Genomic DNA, 19728 nt, shown 5'->3' on the forward strand with positions numbered 1-19728 from the left:
CTTCTGCCTGAGGTCCCACCCCTTTCAAGAACATAAAGATGGGCCCCCTCCACCTGGCCCAGGGTCCCAGCGTGGCTGTCGGCTCTCCTGGCTGCAACCAGGTCAAATGCAACAAGAAAACCCTCTGGAGCCCCTCAGCAAAGATCCCCGCTACTTCCAGGCCTATGGGGCGGCTGTTCTAAGGCCTAGATTGTCAGAGGTGCGTGGGCACCTAACTCACATTGCAACCCATGGGAGTTGGGCACCGAAATCTCTTTGGACCTGGCTCCGTGGCGCTTCAGCCGCTAGAGCCTGAAAGTTCCTTGCAGTCCTGGGAGGGAATTCCCAGCTGGCGCCTGTACAGACAGCGCGTCCCTCCAGGGCTCCTGGCTGGGCCAGGGCAAACTGCGGCTGCCTTGGGCAGGGCCTGGAAGCGAGGGACACAGGAAGCGGGGCCCGGCCAGGCAACGAGGCAGCAGGAACCACGTCCTGGTTGTCAAGAGCTGCCCAGCCAGAGCGCACTCAGCTCCCCTCCCCGGCCCAGCTTCAGCCCTTCCTCTACCCTCCGGCTGCGCAAGGAAACGGGTCTGGCATTAGCAGCACCCGGCAGGCACAAAAGCACCTTCTAGTGGCGGCTGAGACCCCCGGGGCTTCTAACAGCTGGTAAAGAGAAAGAAAACAGCCGCCCTGGTGCCCCAACCCCGGGACAGAGCCGGGGCGCAGAGATGTTAGAGGGTTTATCCTTCCCCTCCCACCGCCCTGCTCCTTCTCCTGCGAACAGAGACCAGCCACACCGGAGATGCAAACAATTCAGTGTGTATTGGGGTCAGCTCCAGCCAGCATGGATCCAATTTTCTTTTTCCTTTTCCCCCCAACCTCCTTCTTGTTTATATAGTAACATGCCCAGCTACCCCTTAACCATCATTTACTGCCATTTAATTAACCAGCCCTAACGTACTGTAACAAGATTAGCTAACCAATTATACCCCGCCACCTTTGTTGGTTTACACCCAGCAACATTAATTAGCCAGCAGAAAGAAAGAATCCAGGAACCAGAGACCAGACAGATGCGCCACAGAGCAGTAGGGGCCGTAAAGATGAACGAATGCAGAAACGAGGCTTTCACAACCCCAGCCATTGGTCAGTGGGGCCTTGCCAGACGGAGAGCGCTCCGCCGAAGTCTTTAAACAGTCAAGGCTTTTCCTGTTACCAGGGGCGATGGCCTGGCTCCCCCTTTCCACCCGCCCCGACCTGCCTGATGTGGATACGGCCGGGTTGGGCCGGGTGAGCAGGTGATGGGATGTTCCCCAACTGTCCCTGCTGTTTAGCCAAAGGTCACTGGCGATGAGGGGGAGTCGGGGGGGCCCCTCACTTGGGGGGTTACAAACATCAACTGTTCGGCAGTGGAACGGTGCCACGTTGCCACGGAACTTATTATTTCTTAGGTGTATTACGGTAGCACCCGGGACACGGACCGGTCCCCCACGTGCCAGGTGCCAGGCAGTGACAGCTACATCCCCTCTCTGGGCGCGCAGCTTTCTTACTGATCCACGGGGGAGACACGGGGCGGGGGACACCGGGGCTATGTGCCCCAAATGCCACAGGCGGGAGCAAGAGAGGGGAGGGCCCTGGCGCCTGCAGCAGGAGTCTGCCCTCCCTCCCCCGTACTCCTCGGCAGCGGTGGGGGAAGTAGAGCAACATGGCGGCAGCTCGCTCTGCTCGCCCGAACGCTGTTGCACTGGGCCCCGCACTCCCTGGCAGGAACAGAGTGACACAGCTGGGGGAGCACAGCGAGCAGGGGCCACCTCTTTCTGCCTCCCCCCACTGCTGCCAGGGAGGATGTGGGGGGGAGAAGGGGAGGGAGAAAGACTAGCCGGGTTCAGAGCCATGCGCCTCTAAGCGGGTTTACATCCACTCAGCTGCCCTACGGACACATGCCACCATATGCAGCTGGGAGGCTGTCGAGTCCAAAGGGGCCGTGGCCTCCTTTTTTCCCCTGTGGGCTCCCCGTGGACAGCGGCTCCTCCAGGTGCCCGCCTGCTGGGCCGGAGGGGGGAAATGCATTTGGGGGACAGTTTTCAGGCCAGCCCTAAATGCAAGCGTGGGGAAGCCACAACATGCGGCACGTTGGTTTGGCCTCACTACATCGCATCGGTCACAACACTCAGCAAATCCAGGGAAGAAAGGAACAGGAAGGGGTGGAATGTTTGGCCTGGCCCCACCTGCCCTGCCGAAAGGGCCCTTCCTGGGACGGAAAACAAGCCGACCGGCCGACTTCGCAAACGGCCAAAAGCAAAGCAGAACGTTCCCTGGGCCCATTGTGACTCCGTGAGCAGGGGACCCTTTTCTAAACCCTTGTTTCTGCTCACTCGCAAATGAATCATTTCCCCCAGTTGTTCCAAACTCCCAGCAAGCCCCGAGCCCCGTTCTTTGTCCAGGACACCAGCTGGGATCCGGGCACAGCAGTAAATGGTTCCAGATGTGCAGCTCCAGGGCAGGAAGGGGACGCAGCCTCCGCCACACGATACAGGCTGCGTCGTCCCCCACTTCCTGTTATCAGAACTCCCGGCAGCTGCGTGCAAAAGAGGAAGAGAAACAGCTGTTGGTTGTGGTGCCCAGATGTGGAGGAGATGTTTCCCCTCGCGGGGAGGGGGTGGGGCTGGCTCTGCTCTGGTGCCAGCAGGTCCCATGAGACTTTTCCCCTCTAGGATGCTCCAGTTCTGATCTGGCCCCAGGGTCTGATCTGGTTGGCTCAGGGGGTAGGTGCTACCCCAACCTGGCCCCAGGGCAGCCGCCCTGGCTGGTTTAGGGGGGCTGGGCATTGGCTACGGGGTCTTTCCCAGTTGCGGTGTGGCCAGTTTCAGTAACGGCTCCCACCTGAGCGGGTGGATCTCAGCCTGGGAAGAAGATGCCCGACTTGCAGGAGTTACCCACCCATGGGAAAAGGAGCCTGGAGATGCAGCTCTCTAGGGCGGGCAGGCAGGATGTGGAGCAGGCTGGGACAGAGACTGTGTCTTCCTACGCGTTTGTACAGCGCCTGGCACAGTCGGAGCACAGCTGCCATGTAAATAGCAACAGGGCCCGGGAGGGTGGGGGCTGAACCATCCCCGGGACACCTTCAACCACTGCTAGAGTTCCCCTGTGGGAGGAATTGCCCGCCCAGGGGTGGGGCTGGAGGGTACCTGTGCCGCAGGGGGTATTTGCAAACGAACGGGAAGGACCACGAGGTGCCATAGTCATTCCAGGTGACGAGGCCTGAAAGAGACACGGCCAGGAGCAATCAGCCCAGGAACAAAGCAACCAGTGGCAGGAATGGGCACTGGAAAGTCCTTGGCATGAGAGAGCTACCAGACTATTTGTTGTTTTTGAAGTTTCCCTAAAAATGGTCACTCCCCCCTCTCCAGTCTGCATCTGGGCAGAGAGGCACCAGCTTAATAGCACTGAGTAGGGCTCTTAAGGACAGCCGGGCTTCTCACACTGCCAGTTTCTCTGGTGCAGACTGGGTGTAACGCTCCCCTAGCGCCCTTATAGCTCACGTGTCCCCGATCACACACAGGGCCAGGTAGAGACCGAGGGGACCACTCACTGCTCCATTTGTGACCTTTGCTTTGTAAGTGGGTCGCAGTGCTTGAGGGTTGTCGCTCCTCCAGCCTATGTGCATGTGCCGATCTCTGATCCTGGCATATTGGGGAGGGCTCCAGTAACTGGCCAGCCATCAGCAAGGGCTTATGCTCGGCTTGGGGGCCAGACAGCCAATGGTTGGATCGACTGTTCCAGCCATTCGCGGGCACTGAATCTGGACAGGACCTTCTGGCGAGAGTCTGGGGGTTGATCTACGGAGCCAGCCCTGCCCACATAGAGCCCCCAAGCACCAGCCCCGCCCCAGGACGACACTCGCACCGTTTTGCACTCTCCAGGATCCCAGGTAGTTTTCTCCCGGGAGGCCATCGGGCTGGCCTGAACCATAGTTCTGGAAATCATATTCGGAACCATCTGTCCACATGAAGGATCCCTCCTGGGGAGAGAGCAAGGGGTTAGTGACGGACCCAATGGCCAGGAGCGCTGGGGGGAGAGGAGATGGAGCAGCAGCCACAGCTAAGGCATCAGCATTGTCTCTAGCGCCTCAGCTGCCCCTACGACTCCAGCTGCAGAGGCTCTTCTGTACGATTCTCTATGTCCTTCCTCATTGCAGCCCCTCCAGCAACGCCAGAGTCAGCCGCACACCACCCCTAGGCTGTGGGGAAGAGCCCTCCCCATTTTACAGATAGGAAAACTAAGCACAGGCTAGATTAAGTGACTGCACCAAGGTGACATGGGAGCAGTGGCAGATACAGGACCAGGACCCAGGATGCTCCATTCCCACTGCAGGGCTCTAGGTGCCGGGCCTTCCTTCGGACTGTCGGGCTGGCAGAAGGAGCAGTGCCAACCTGGCTTGGAACCAGCTCTGATAGCCAGTGTCACCTCCACCTGATCCGAACACGCCTTCCCCGCATGCAGCCCAGCCCTAGCTCTCCCACAAGCTCAGCAGGTGGGGCCTGATACTTAGAGCAGGAAGTACCCTCTGCCAGACGTGCGAAGGTGGAAATACACTGTTCTACCACCTGTATCCCAGCATGCTTTGCAGCTCAGGGAGAGTAACACCTTTTCTCTAAGCTTTTTGTTATGAGAGCTCAGAACACTCTACAAGGCAGGTCAGTGGCCCTAATTTTACACATGGGGAAACTGAGGCCCAAAGAGAGGCTTGTGATTAGGGGTTTGGAACGGTTCCCATAAGAAGAGAAATTAAAGAGAATTGAAGAGAATTTTTCAGCTTAGAAAAAAGAAGATGAAGGAGGGATCTGATAGAGGTCTATAAAATCATGACTGGTGTGGAAAAAATGAATAAGGAAAAGTTATTTATTTATTCCCACAATGTAAGAACTAGGGGTCACCAAATGAAATGAATAGGCAGCAGGTTTAAAACAAACAAACGGAAGTTTTTCTTCACTCAGCGCACAGTTAACCTGTGGAACTCCTTGCCAGAGGCTATGGTGAAGACCAGGCTTTAATAGGATTCAAAAAAGAGCTAGCTAGATTCATGGAGGTTAGGTCCATCAATGGCTATTAGCCAGGATGGGTAGGAGTGGTGTCCTTAGCCTCTGTTTCGCTGGAAACGGATGACAGGGGAGGGATCATAAGGATTTCCTGTTGTGTTCCCTCCCTTTGGGGCATCTGGCATTGGCCACTGTCGGCAGACAGGACACTGGGGTAGATGGATCTTTGGTTTGACCCAGTGTGGCCGCTCTTATGTTCTTTCCATCCCAGCAGCAGAGTCAGGAATAGAATGGGGGCCCTCTGTGGCTAATCTTCTTCAGATTGCAATCACAAGCCCCCCACATAAGAAGACCCTCAGCCCCACAGCTGTGACCCCAGTGTAAGCAGCAATGCCAGTCAGATCCCCCCCTTCTCTGGCGGTTGCTCTGAGGCTACTCTCGGGGCTGTGCCCGATGCAGGAGACAGGCAGGTACCTTGAACGTGTCATGTCCGCCGATCCAGTACGCCTGCCCTTTGGTGTAATCCTGCAGCTTGCCCATCAGATGAAAGATGAAGTCATTCTCCTCCGCGCTGTGGATGGAGGCCAGGTGGGCGTGCTTGCCCTGGTTCTGACATGCCACCTGAAAAGGCACCACAAGGGAAAAAACTCACATGTGGCTGCAACCGGCACCCCTGCCCCAAAGTACTTAGAAGAAGCAAAATGCAGGACAATGTAGCACTTTAAAGACTAACAAGATGGTTTATTAGATGATGAGCTTTCGTGGGCCAGACCCACTTCCTCAGATCAAGTAGATCTGAGGAAGTGGGTCTGGCCCACGAAAGCTCATCATCTAATAAACCATCTTGTTAGTCTTTAAAGTGCTACATTGTCCTGCATTTTGCTTCAGCTACCCCAGACTAACACGGCTACATTTCTATCACCAAAGCACTTAGACATCAATCAGCGTCCACGGCGTGGCATCCCAAGTTTCAGAGCCCAGATGCCAGCCCAAGCCCCAACAGACACAAAGCTATTTTTAATCTTGCGAGCCCATGTCTGCTGAGCCCAGCTTAGAGAGTCAGAGCTGGGGTGGGAGGTGTCTATTAACCGCAGTGTAGACACACCCTCAGCATCAGTCCTAGGGGGCATCTCTGTGAGAGAGGGCTGCTCCCTCTCCAGGCCTCACTCTGAGGGGCTGAGGATTATGTGCTAGCGCAGATAAGGTGCTTCGTGATGCTGAAAAGATGTGTGAGAGGCCACTGTAAATCAAACTATCCATGATGATCCCAAGCCAGGGGACTCCAAGCACTCTGTGCACTAGGAGAAAGGTGGGAGCAGAGGCGGAGTGCTCTTAAACATCTCCCAGCACTTTGCAAAGGAAATCAATAGCTTTATCCCCATTTTACAGATGGGAAAACTGAGGCCCAGAAAGGAGGAGTGGCTGGCCCTAGCTCACCCAGCAAACCAGTGCTGGGAATAGAAGCCAGCTCTCCTGTCTCCCAAGCTCTTTCCGCTAGGCCCTGCTGTCAGACTTGCCTCAGCTTCGGCCCATTTTCTCGGTGTCATCACAGCTTTATAGCAGGAGTCTTTATACTGCACCCAGCCTTCGTCACAAAAGCCACGAGCGCAGAGACAGTTCCCCTGAGAGTACGCACCTAGCATCAAGAAAAGGAAAGTGAAATGAGTGTGCAAGAGCATAAAACATCCGTGCAGCCTATCCCACCCATTGATCCCACAAGCAGGGAAGTGTTACACCAATTGCTCATTGCAGGAGAAATCAGTGACTCCTAATCTGAGCAGTTTCTTAGTACACACACCTTGTTTGTTTACATTTTGTGCACCAGTCTTGGAACAGAGGTGGTCACAAACAGCACACTTCTAAGTCCCTCTGTCAGGGTGCTCAGCTCATCCCCCTGCTCCTCCCAGTGCTAGGTTCCCAGGGAGCAACAAAACCTCCTGCCCTTTGCAACAGCCCCTTCCCCTGTCCCCCCAAAAAAGTAATTGCATCACAAATCGAACAAGGCATATTTGCCAAGACTGTACATTGGCTCATACGCTAAGACCATGTGGAACAGCATCACCTGGTGACTCCACCATACCAGGATCAATACCCTGACGCGGGGAGAAGAGCGAGTGGACGCTGGGATTGTTAATGATTTTCACTGGTTGCTTCGTTTGCCACTTGTTTTTTTTTTCATCTTACTAAATATTTTAGCAATGTGCTTCTGTCTGTCTGTCCATCTGTCTCTGAGTCTACTTGTTCCAGAGCTCCACCTACATGGTAAGTGCCAGGAACACCAGTTTTGTAGGCGGCGTCTTCTTATCCTAACTTAAAGCAAGGTCTGTGGTTGGTTGTGTCAGGAAAATGGGATGTGCCTGGAATTTGACTGTTTCTCATAAAATGGAAAGGGAGGGTCTTGCAGGAAGGACAGTTATACTGCAGAATGACCACAGGGGGCAGCTAGGGGCCAGAGATGGGGACCAGTAGATCTATAATCCTATTGGGCCAGCGGGGAGAAGGGTGAAGAAAGGAAAAGCTCTCCGCTATCTATTTCAGAAAGCTTGTCTCTTTGGGTGTCTATCCCCCCAGCTGGGGCTGTAGGGGAGCCTGGACGGCCCTCCCTTGACCAGAACAACAACGTCTGCTGTGCTAGGCCTCGTCCTGGCCTTGTCCAAAGTATGGATCTCTAACAAAGCCACCTTAGGCCCGATACATGTCTGGTGCACGCACACAGATGGGGCCAAAAAGGGTGGGGGAGAGTCAGGAGTGCTTGCCCAAATATGCCTAACTTGTACAGGACAGCGAGATCAGGCCAAGACGACCAGAAACAACCTGGTACTAGTACATCCCATTTTTGATAAGAGAAAAATTCCAGAGACAGTCGAAAAGCTATTAATTAAGCGCGTTTGCAATTTTTTGGCATAGCAAAATGTATCCTAGATATTGGCATAACAGGTATCTTACGCAAGATGTAATTAATTGGTAGAGATTATTAGAATGACCAAGTCTCGTATAAATATGGGGGTAGAAGATCTAATCCGTGGGACGGATTGAGTAAGGGGTCAACCTGTTCCTACTACCCGATGCATTGTAAACGCCTGTCTGTGGGGAAAGCAAGAGGCCCTGACAAGACCTCTGACAGTCTGACAATCGTAAGGGTAATAGCATTGGAACTGCGTGGCTACGTCTAGACTGGCATGGTTTTCCGCAAATGCTTTTGCTTACCGGTGAATTGGTTAATCGACGACACTCTTACATCCCTAGTGCAGGAGAGGGAGATCATTCCAGGCAGGGATGCCCGGAAAAGGGCACAAGTGGGATCATGTGACAAAGGAAGCAGCAAGCAAAGGTGACTGGAGACAGGGGAATGGGGGCGGGGGGCCATGTGTCCCCCCTCCCCTCAGCCTGAGGAAGAGCCAGAACAATTCGAGCTCTCCATGCCCTTGCTCCACCCCCGCCCTTCCCGGCCCCTTTCCCCAGCCCAGGCGGCCGGGGGGATCAGTGGGGTGTGCCAACAGTAGGAGGCCACCCCCCCACCCCGCACTCACAGGCAGCAGTGGTGAGGAAGGTGTTGGCTGGCCCCTCCCACCTTGGGGGCAGTGTGTGGCCCCAGACGCACCCCCCAGGTCTCCCCTCCGGCGCAAGGCTGGGGCGGGAGGAAGGGCGAAGACGAGAGCCGACCACTCTCTGCTTCACCTCCCACCTCTCAAGCTTGGGGCGAGCAGAGCTCAGCCTCTGGGTTCCCGGGCTCTTGGGCACCCCCCAGGCCAGGGCAGCGACGACGAGGGTGAAGACGCCTCTCCAGGGCCAGCCTCCCCGCTGGTTCCCGGAGGCCCCTCTGTCGGCGCCCAGGGAACACGGGGATCAGCAGCAGGGACGCTCCAGCCGACTCACCCGGGGCAATGCACATGAGCAGGAGGCAGAGGGCTGTCCTGGGATCCATCGCTGGGGACGACGGGGCCAGCGAGAACAGACCGGCAGCACCGCTGCTGAGCAGAGGCACCTTGCAGGGCAGGCTCTGGGGCTGGACTCCTAACACCTGGCACAGGCGGATGCAGGAACGTCTTGGGTCAGACCTTTATATAGCACCTGAGTGACTCATCCCACCGCTGCCCGGACTGAGAGGTGTGTTGTGCTCAGCTCAGCCCCCCTGCTGGCTCCAGCAGCCCTGCCTTAACCCCTTCTCTGCAGGGCGGCCGGCACGGCTCCCAGGTCCGGCCCACACTCCCCATCGGTCCCCAGGCAGAATCCCCTCCTCTGCCGCAGCCCCTTCCCCGGGGAGGCTGCTCTCTTCTGGGGGTCCAGGCCAGCGCCTCTCAGGGCCTTCAGCACACTTGTCTCTGCTGTGGGCCCCCTTGGGGAGTCCGGGTGGGCTCTGCCTACTCTCCCTGTCCAGTTCAGAAGCCCCCTGAGCCTCCAATATCCCCTCCCCTGTCCTTTGTCTTCTGCCGAGGTAACAGGGTCGGCTGGGCCCCTCTCTTCTCCGCCTCCCCTCTCCTCCGTCCTTTGGTCGTCCCTGTCTGGAACCAGCTGGGCAGGTCACTAGGGCCTCTCTCCACAGCCTGTTGTCCGCTGGCCAGACCGAGTTGTGGCATCCGAGTTGGGTCTCCGGGTCATCGGGTCCCCAGTCGCTGGAGTCTCCAGTCCTGGGCTTTCCCTGTAACCACAAACTCCCTCTCTCCCCTCGTTAAACCTGGGACACTCAGGGACACTAAGCGCCTCCCCTCTGCATGCGACCCCTTTGAACCTCCCCTCCACTCCCCACATCCTCACAGAGACCAGTGAAGGAAGCCCTTGAGCTGCTCACTTTATGGTGCTTGGCCAAATGTACTGGCTGTCTTCAGACAGGGAGTTGGGGGAGAAGGCAGAAGGAAATCTCCCTGGGACCCGAGGAACGGCCAAGCCATGCCCTGCCGTCCCTTTCTTTGCCATGAGCGGAGGGCAGTATGGCCGCACAGCTGGGAAGAAGAGAAAACCTCAGGAAGACGGCAATGGAAAATTCCGGTCTTAAAGTGCCAGGGTTGCATGCTCCTTGGGACGAGCTCCTCCCCAGCCTGCTTCTAACAAGGAGAACAACTTGGAGGGGGCAGATGGACATGAGGCAGCTTCTGTCAACACGTGACATTTGTCTACCTGCTGCCCCCCAAGCGGGCTAAGGAGTCACGTGAAGGGCCAAAGTGAGGCCATTTCTGAGGTAACCACATTGAACTATCCAGGGAAAGGCCAGACAGGCGCTGTACGTAAAACCTGCCCTAAAAAAAGGCCCAGTTGGGGACTGCGTGGTGAGTCAAGCGTGACTGTGCTGCTCTCTCTCCTTTCTGTGCCTGTGACCGAGCCTGCCTGAAGAGCTCAGAGAAGCATCGCTTAGCCAAACGTCACTCCCTCGGCAACACACAGAGGCCCAGCTCCCAGCCTGTCCCCAGTCAGGTGAGCTCTACTACCATTGGCCTCCCCTTCGGGATGTTGTAAAGAGCAGGCGAGGAACAGGCCGCCGCTTGACACGGGCCTCTAGAAAAGAAGATGGCAGAACTTGTCTGTGGAACGATCTAAGGCTACGTCTAGACTGCAGGCTTCTTTCGGAAGTCGCTTTTCCGGATCTTCTGGAAAATCTTTTTTCGAAACAGAGCGTCTACACTACAAAAAAGCGATCTGCTTTTTCGAAAGATAACGTCCACATTGATTGGGCGCTATCTCGCATTTCAGTTGTGATTACTGTGCATGGAGTGGCCACCAGGGCGCACCTGTGGTTTTTCCTGGAGGCCTCTTCTTTCGAAAAAAACAAGCTCTTCCACGTCCACACACGCCTTTTTCCGAAAAAGCTTTTTCAGAAAAAGGCTTCTTCCTTGTAGAAAGAAGTTCACTGCTGTCGGAAAACCCCCTCTGTTCTTTCGACTTTCTGTCGAAAGAACGCAATAGCAGTGTGGACGTAAGTGTAGATTTTCTGGGCAAATGGCCGTTTTACCAGAAAAACTGCAGAATAGACATACCCTCAGCGGGGGGAGCTCTAAAAGCTACTGGCAGCTTCTGAAATTCAGTATCAGCAAGATTAAAGGGCCTTCTACAAATTTAGTCCTCAAGGACCCCGGTGAGTTTGGTGCATTTGCCTGATCTATTCTTTGCAGTCACATTGTCATACGGCCCATTCCAAACCAGTCACATTGAAATGAGGCCCATTCCAACCCAGCCACACCAAAATAAGGCAATTTGTGGCTGATGGAAAAGGGATCCAATCTAACACCTCCAGCTAAAGGGAAGCGTTTAGGAGATTTCTAGAAAATGTAAAGATTGGGAGCTTTCTGTCTGGCAAGGACCCATTTCTCAAAAGTTGGGGCTGTGTTTGTCTCCTGTCTATCTACTTTTGCTGGATGTAAACCAATTGAAGTGGGTGGGATAGAAGTGGTTAGCTAACCATGTAGGATTGATTAATTAAATTGCAGTATAAAGTAGACCTAACAAATTACTGTCGGTATTACAAACAAACTGGAAGGGGGTGGGAAAGCAAGGGAAAAAACAAGGGATCTGGATTCATGCTGGCTGGAGCTAACCCCAGTACACATTGAATTGTTTGCGTCTCCAGACTTCGGGTGTTGCTGGTCTCTGTTCACATGAGAAGGACCAGGGAAGTGGGAGGTTAAAGGAATGAGCCCTCTAAACAGGTTTGCTGCAAGATTTTGGGTGTCCCAGTCATGAGTTTCTTTTCACCAACTCTACTCTGTCTGCCTGCCCGCCCAGCTAGCATGACTGGACCCTAGACTTCTCTGCAAGGCTCTATTTAAAAAGCCTGGGGTTTTGACTAACATAATTACACCAACGTGGGCTGGGTTTGGATTTGGTTTTTTGCAGAGTTTGAGCAGGGCCTGAAGTCTGATCCAGACCCGCCGCAGAACTGGTTAAACGAGTCACTCGCGGAAGTAGCTGGGAAAATTCAGGGGCTTTCTCTCTCTCCCTGGGATTAAGTTGTAAAGCAAAATACATTGCCCAAGATATTGTGAAACTCTTTCAAACTAGCTGCAGGCCTGTGCTCTGCTTGTGGGTTTGATTTGTAAAGATGCGGGTAAAAAAAAAAAAAAAAAAAGCTGAAAGTGGCTGAGAACGTCACACTGGAGAACAGCTGCAAACCCCAGGGATTCTAGAGCCCTCCCCACGAAACACAACCCTTCCGCCCTGTTTGTGGTGGTTTCCATCACTTTGCATGTGCTTGTGTCCACCCAGCCAGCAGTGAGCCCCCGAGCCCACCAGAATTGCATGATGGTGTGATAAAAATCTCTGCAGACAGCAGCCTTCAGCTGTTGCAGGGGCAGCTCACTCCAATCCCTACCTTTCTGAGTCCAAGCTCCAGTCGAAGTGACATCCACCCAGCTGTTTTCAGCACCATCACGTGAGTCCTGCAAACCTAAGTCCATCAGCCTGGGCTCGAAGGGTTCACTGTCGGGGGCTGTGTAGACAAGTAGCACAGTCAAGCTTGTTTATGCCGGAGAAGGGTAAGCGTTGACTCAGTCAGGCTCTGTAGGTGCCGAATTGGGAAGACAGTTTCTTTTACGTGAATATTTTATTAAAACAATTCCTAAACCAATTGTAAGGCATACAGACAGGTGAGTGACGGACAGCCCAGAGATGCTGCAAACACCCCAGGGACAGGACTGGGTGACCATTCGAGGTCCTTTCCTGGGCTACTGTTGTAGGATTCTATGGTTAATCTTGCTAGTAAGGGTGCCCCTCCAATGTAAGTGTGCGCTTACTTGTTTTGCTGGATAGTGGCAGGCTATAGACTCAGGACTGTCAAATGCTTCCAAGCTACAGCCTTGCAGAAATGGAGAATGGGAGGGAAGCCATTGGGTCCAGGCCCCTGCGCTGAGGTGGGACGGACGGTCGTATTTATCAGCTTTATTGCAAAAGACAAAAACCAGCGCAGCTTGTTCCTGTAGGGGGGAGGAGCGCTGCGGCTGGGGAGGGCACAGGATGAGCTAGACTGTGCACGAGATGTGGTCGAACCCAGCTCAGCCTCCAGACCATCCAAGCAGCGAGAGCTCCAATCCTGCACCAGGGCTTGAGCCAAGTTGCATGTTGATGCAGATGAGGAAGCGCACCTGTTCCGAAAGTCGTGGGAAGCAGAAGGCCCGGCGAACTTTCACTCTTACGTTGGATGCCAAGTTTCCTTCCCCTTTGGCAGGGCCGCGCTGCGCACACCGGCGAACTGAATCCAATTCCGTGACTGACGTACTGATGGGGCTTATCGCGCCTGCGGCTCATCGTCCAGGTGCGCATTGTCCGGTCTGCATCACTTTGATTGGCTCCCCTGTGAAAGGAGGGGGGGGCTTGTAGCCTCTCCGAGCTGGACGTCATGCGACATTCTGCATGTCATAGGGGGTTTGCTTCTTTAGGACTTAAAAAAAAAAAAATCACACAAAAGAAATCATCTTCCCATATAGGCACCTATAGAGCCTGATCCAGTCAACTCTTCACCTTCTCCTGGTGCCCGCCTGCAGGACACAGCACAGGGCGTGCAGGGAGAAGGCCCATGCAGACACCCAGCCCCCACCTCCTGGGCTCAGCATGCCCCAGCGCCTCCTCCCCCGGTTGCAGTCCTGCCAACCTGTCTGTGGCCAGGACTTTCCCCGGGAAGCAGGGCTGCTGGGAGTGGATACCCCTGCACCCCCATCCCCTTTAGAAACCCAGCCCAGGCACCTCTTCTGCTGAAACCGTCCTGCAAGGGGAAGCCACTGGCTGGGAAAGAGGAAGTAACGGGGCAGCAGGGGAGAGATTTATTCCTGTTTAAACATACTCTGGAGCAGCACGAGGCAGCGTTAACCATTGGGGGTCCGGATCCGGGGCGAGCGCTGCTCTGCTTCCCTGCAGGTGGGTTTGGGGTGGGGGTGGGGAGGGGGGGTTCTGAGGAAGTGAGGTCTGTCATTGTTCACAGCCCCCCCCCCCCCATGCAATATCTGAGCACTTTGGAGTCTTTGCTGCATGCCCCTGCCTGTGTGGGGGGTGCCACCTCCAGTTAGACCCATGGCTGGCTCTTTTCACATTACTACTAATGGTCCCGCTCTTTTTTCCATCCCTGTGCAGAATACATTTTGTTCTGCGCACCAAGACACGTGTGGATGTGCACCACCAATAGGAACACCGGCTGCTGGGTTGTGGGCGCTCTGCTAATCAGCTGGGTGGCATCTGAATTTCTCCTGGGCAGCCGCCCAAGTGCTTGGCTAAAATTGGACTTAGGGTGCTTGTGCGTGAGCCCCCCGTAGCGCACCTGCTGCCCACCCTGTCCCAGCATCACAGCACCCCAGCCCAATGCGAAGGGGTGGGCCTGATGGGGAGGGCTGCACTGGGCTGAGATTAGAGTCTGGGGTCTCCCTCTGGGCATTGCAGCGGAGGGCAGAGGCTGGCAGTGCTGCAGGGCGCTGGCCCGCTGTCAGGGGGCAGGAGGGAGCGGGGCAAAGCTGAGTGGCCGGCGTTGTCACAGCAGCCACGCTCACAGCACCGCAGGGGCCCGTGTGCCGTGTTGCAAGGCTCAGAGCGAGGCCCTGCCAGCAATTTGATTAGTGGGGCCTGCTTGGCTGATGGGGCCGCGCGCCTGCTCCTCCCATTGGTGGCCGTAGAATTAGTATCTCTTGGAAGGAGGGGGAACCACCCTGGTTGGCTAAATAGTTGGGCAACCGGAACCAGCCGGCACCGCCAGGGCAGACCCCCGGCACCCACCCAGGCTTCCTGCTGCTCCCACGAGCCGGCTCTGCCTGCCACGGCCTCTCTGCCCTCACGTGCGTCGAGCTGGCTGCTGAAACGAAACTGCAGCTGACACACGGGCAGGGAACAACCTCCCGGCATGTGACTGCACCAACGTGCTGAGCGCAGCCGGCGGCGAGGAGCGGGTGCCGCACAGCGGCCGGGCCCAGGGGTGTTTATGACCTGCCCCCACTTCCAGGCCCCGTGCCTGTCTGGTGTGTAATTGTGAAACTGTCTGCTCTGAAACAGTCAGAGCTGGAACCACGCACCTGGGAAGGCAGCGTCTCCTCAGCGTAACGCCAAGCAAGGGCAGGGCTTGACTGTGCCAGGACAAGGGGGTGTGCCTGGAATGGGGTTGCTGCTTGTAAAACACACAGAAAAGAGACAAGCACCAGGCAGGTGAAAGGGGCTGGCTGGGGTCACCCCCCGCAGCCCGTTCCACCTACGACTACCTCAGCCCCGAGCCTCCCACCCCCCAGGCACCCAGGACAGGAGGGGCTGAAGCTCCCCCCCACAATTTGTAGGGGGACACTGCTGGCTGTTCCCATCCATTAGGCAGCGAGAGGAAAGTGCCCAGTTTGCTGCGTTCCTCGCTCTGGCTGGGGAGCGCAGGGGGCAGACAAACTTGGACCTGCCCCAGCCAGGGGACATGCACCCCTCCCCCGACTGTGCCCGCTGGAGCTGCAGCGGCCAGGGAGAGGCGCTTCTCACCTGGCCCCAAAATGCTGGTAAGAGAGGGCTGGGGACGTCCTCGTTCCCTCGGCCAGCCTGCGTCCTGAGCCCCCCTCCCCAGCCCAGCCCCAGAGCAGCGACTTAAAGGAAGAAAAACAACGGAGTGAAGGACCCGAGCAACGCCAGAGAAACCTCCTAGTCTGTAAACGAAAGCAAGTGACACTCCCCGCCGAGGCTGGGTGGATTCCCATGTCTCCGGGCCGTGGAAGGCCTCAGCAGCTGGGCAGCCCTGGTAACGGTGCCCAGTGCGCCACACTGGATAAAGCCATCTCCTGGCCCGACGAGGAATGAGGAAGAGGGCTCAGCCCTCCCTCTGACTACCCCCCGCCCACTATCTAGTTTGCACTGGGATCCACCATCACTTCCCTCTTTCTGAACGTTAATTGGAGCATGGAAAGGAGGAACTTGCAGACAGCTGAGCTCGGAGCTGCTAAGCCACCGGCACGTATCGGCAGCTCCCTCCTTTTCGCGCCGACGGCTGCACCTCCCGCGCGGCGCCCCAGCCATGAAGATGTTGCTGGGGGCTCTTCTGTCCTGGGGCCTGGTGGCCTGGGTGAAAGGAGCCGAGAAGCCGCCAGGGCCACCCGCTGTGATGGGGTTGCAGGAGTGTAAGAAAGCCCTGAAGCTCTCGGGACTGGAGGTGCTGCCCGGCGGCGGCTGGGACAATCTCAGGAACCTGGATATGGGGAGAGTGATCAGCCTGGGCTATTCGCAGTGCAAAACCACTGAGGACGGGTCCTACCTCATCCCGGACGAGGTCTTCACCATCCCCCGCAAGCAGAGCAACATAGAGATCAACTCGGAGCTCATTGAGTCTTGGAGGGACTACCAGAGCGCCACCGCCGCCTCCGTCAACGGGGAGGTCTCCCTCTTCTCCTCGCTCAACGGCAAGTTCTCCAGTGACTTCCACAAGATGAAGACCCACCAGGTGAAGGACCAGGCGGTGACCACCCGGGTCCAGGTGCGGAACCTGGTCTACACGGCCAAGTTCGACCCCGCGGCAGCCCTGGACAAAGGCTTCCATCAGCAGCTGGTGGCCATCGCTGGGCACCTGGAGAACAACCAGAGCCGCATGGCGGACTACCTGGCGGAGATGCTGGTGCTGAACTACGGCACCCACGTTGTCACCTCGGTGGACGCTGGGGCCAGCCTGGTGCAAGAGGATCAGATCAAATCGGCCTTCGTGCAGGACAGCATGTCCACGCGGAGCGCCATCACCGCCTCGGCCGGGGCCTCCTTCCACAGCATCATCGACTTCAACATCGGCGGCTCACTCAGCACACAGGACGCCTTCACCAAGCAGTACCTGGCCAACCGCACCAACTCCCGGGTGGAGAGCATCGGCGGGGTGCCCTTCTACCCGGGGATCACCCTCAAGGCCTGGCAAGAGGGCACCGCCAACCAGCTGGTGGCGATTGACCGCTCCGGCTTGCCCTTGCATTTCTTCATCACGCCCAGCAGCCTGCCGGAGCTCCCCAGCCCCACGGTGAGGAAGCTCGCCCGGCGGGTGGAGCTGGCCACCCGCCGCTACTACATCTTCAACACCTACCCCGGCTGCACCGACGCCGCCTCGCCCAACTTCAACTTCCACGCCAACACCGACGACGGCTCCTGCACCGGGGCCGGGACCAACTTCACTTTCGGGGGCGCCTACCAGGAGTGTGCCCCGCTGATGGGCCCGGACGCCCCGGTTCTCTGCCAAGGGCTAGAACAGAGGAACCCACTCACCGGGGCCTTCTCCTGCCCTGCGGGCTACATCCCGGTGCGGCTGAGCACCCAGGAGCGGGAGGAAGGGTACAGCCATCTGGAATGCAGAAACTCCTGCGTGCTGGGGTTGTTCTGCAAGAGAGTCTGCAAGGACGTGTTCTGGCTGTCCAAGGTCCAGTTCAGCGCCTTCTGGTGCATGGCCAGGAGCCAGGTCCCCGAGAACTCGGGGTACCTCTTCGGGGGCCTCTTCAGCTCTCGGAGTGTCAACCCCATGACCAACGCCCAGTCCTGCCCCTCCAGTTTCTTTCAGCTGAAGCTCTTCGACCAGCTCCAGCTGTGCGTCAGCAGGGACTACGAGACGGGGTTCAGGCACTCAGTGCCCTTTGGGGGGCTCTTTAGCTGCGAGATGGGGAACCCCCTGGCAGGGGCCCACCAGGGGACTGCGAACGACCCCTACCTGAAGCGCTGCCCGGCAGGATTCAGCCAGCACCTGGCTCTGATCAGCGACGGCTGCCAAGTGGATTACTGTGTCCAGTCCGGCATCTTCACCGGAGGGGCCTTGCCCCCGGCACGGCTCCCCCCCTACACCCGCCCACCTGCCATCGCCTCGGTGGGCACCGACACCGTCCTGGTGACCAGCGTCGACGGAGCGCGCTCCTGGGTCAAAGACGCCCAGACCCAGCTGTGGCGGCTGGGGGGGCCGGCTGAGACGCGCCGGGCGGCGGGGCTGGGCGGTGGAGGCGGCCTGTCGGGCGGGGAGACGGCCGGTGTGACGGTAGGAGTCACCACGGGCCTGGCCTTCCTCATTGCCCTGGCTATCTACAGCTCCCGGCGGCTCAAGGCCAGGGGGTACCGCAGGGTGGAGGAGGGGCAGAGCCTGATTCCGGGCAGTGCTGCGTACGGCACTGCGGCTGAGCTGGGGGAGAGCTGCCAGCCAGACCCAGAGAGCCAGATAGGTTAACCCCCCCATTCCCAAGAGCCAGGCAGGTAAACCCTCTGCCCCAGTTGCTACTGGGAAAAGCCCCTTCCATCCCTGGGCACAGCAGCCAGCTTCCCGCTGGGCAGAGCGGTGCGCTCCCCTCTGCCCCCCTCCCCATTTTACCCCCCCAGCCACATGCTGCCCCGCTTTGCTGGGCTGCCACATGAGCTACCCTCCCTTCCCACAAGGCTGTAGCTAACCGCCCCCTCCCTGGTTTTATTAGCTCTAGCTGCTGCAAGGCACCCTGCCCCGGCCAGCCCCCTGGAGCTGCAGCTGTGCACATGGGACCCGGCTGCCCCGCAGAGGCTGGTGTGGGGTCACTCCCCGCCAGCCCCCCCGAGCCAATGTGGGGGTGGGATGAAGCCAGCAGGGTGAGGGGAACAAGAAACAGGTGACATGGGGTCAGTTGTCATCAGGCTGGGGCTCCCGTACAGCGCTGTGGGAGGGGGCCAGTTCTAAATGGCCCCCCGGCCAACTGAGACCCCCCCTTCCCCCCACATCTCCTACCAATGCTCCCCACTGAAATGAGATTATCCTGGCACCCAGTTCTTTTGGGGTCACTTTGGGCCCCCCCAAATCACAAGACCCCCCCCATCTCCTGGGGTAAGGAGCCAGTCTCCGTGGGCCTCGCTGGCAGGGCAGGTTTTAAGCCAGCAGAGATGTCTGAACAGAGGGTGTCGTGGATCCAGAGGGGAGAAGGCAGCTCAATGCCACCTTGGCTGGTAGCCACAGAGATACCCACCCTCTGCAGCAGTAGCAGGAGCCAGCATGGAGGGATGGAAGGGGGGAGGGAGAGAGAATAGAGCCCCCAGCTCCTCCGGGGAACCCGCAGGCTGTGTCCTGCCTCTCTAAGCCCTGAAACCCACTGCCCAGCCCCACCGGCTCAATGCCCCTCAGCAAGGGAACTCCTCAGTAGCTCGTATCTACTCCCCCCTCCTCACAGGCTACAGCCCAGGACCGCCCCTAGCCTGCCCCGGGGCAGAGCTGCCCGCCACAGCACTGGTTGGGATACAGCAGCAGACTGGCAGAAGCCAGAGCTCGGCCACAGCTGTGTGTCAGTTCCCCCAGCTGGAAGCCAGGGCAGCATTCACCCCACAGAGGGGTGGAGAGGGGAGGTGGTGCTAGCAGATGGGACAGACCTCACTAGCAGAGCCTCCCTCTTGTGCAATAATCATAAGTCAAGAGGGAGCCGCCCTGTCAGCCACAGGAAGTTTTCCAGCAAGCTCCCCAGAGACATCCACAAAAATAGAAATGGTTGTAGCCTATATTCTATTGAAAAGAGCCCAGGCCTCCCCCACAACAGCCCTGAGTGCTCAGGGCCAGCTTCTAAGCTATTGAGGACACGCAGCCTCCAGCAACAGAGCCCGGTATTTTGAGGTGGCCACTTCTCTCCGTAACTTCTGGCCGGGGATGAGAACACACCAGAGAAAGATGCAGCGTCTCTCTTTTATTTCAGCTGCCGTTCACTGCATAGGCAACAATGCATTAAAAAAATTGTCCAAGAAAGAAATGTATTTATATGGACAAGGTGCTGCGGCTGATGAAATCCAACATGTGATTGGGGAGGAGGGCAGATGCCGAGAGCGAGAG

At 57.3% G+C, this 19728-nt stretch overlaps 2 protein-coding genes across 2 annotated transcripts; one reads left to right on the forward strand and one right to left on the reverse strand.

The window, feature by feature from the left end:
• Positions 1-779: 779 nt before the first annotated feature.
• On the reverse strand, positions 780-9056 carry LOC102447917 (lectin-like). Its single transcript, XM_075929125.2, has 6 exons — positions 8889-9056; positions 6530-6648; positions 5487-5633; positions 3880-3994; positions 3162-3234; positions 780-2551 (listed from the first exon to the last, which is right to left on the reverse strand). Exons 1-6 carry the CDS (start codon positions 8935-8937, stop codon positions 2536-2538), a joined length of 519 nt encoding a protein of 172 aa, XP_075785240.2. The 5' UTR covers positions 8938-9056; the 3' UTR covers positions 780-2535.
• A 6754-nt stretch (positions 9057-15810) lies between these two features.
• Positions 15811-18727, forward strand: MPEG1 (macrophage expressed 1). The gene has a single exon (XM_075928952.2). The coding sequence runs from the start codon at positions 15958-15960 to the stop codon at positions 18118-18120; it is 2163 nt and encodes a 720-aa protein (XP_075785067.2). The 5' UTR covers positions 15811-15957; the 3' UTR covers positions 18121-18727.
• Positions 18728-19728: the final 1001 nt, after the last annotated feature.

Source organism: Pelodiscus sinensis, chromosome 5, assembly GCF_052426305.1.
Source record: "Pelodiscus sinensis isolate ZL-2025 chromosome 5, ASM5242630v1, whole genome shotgun sequence".
Classification (NCBI taxonomy): Eukaryota; Metazoa; Chordata; order Testudines; family Trionychidae; genus Pelodiscus; species Pelodiscus sinensis.

Excerpts from the sequence above, each read along its gene's own strand:
- LOC102447917 (XM_075929125.2), bottom strand. The coding sequence starts at position 8,937 with ATGGATCCCAGGACAGCCCTCTGCCTCCTGCTCATGTGCATTGCCCCG. Across the intron at positions 5,634-6,529 it reads GAAAATGGGCCGAAGCTGAG|GTGGCATGTCAGAACCAGGG; the intron begins GCAAGTCTGACA and ends GTGCCTTTTCAG. Across the intron at positions 3,235-3,879 it reads ATCCTGGAGAGTGCAAAACG|GCCTCGTCACCTGGAATGAC; the intron begins GTGCGAGTGTCG and ends TGTCTCTTTCAG.
- MPEG1 (XM_075928952.2), top strand. The coding sequence starts at position 15,958 with ATGAAGATGTTGCTGGGGGCTCTTCTGTCCTGGGGCCTGGTGGCCTGG.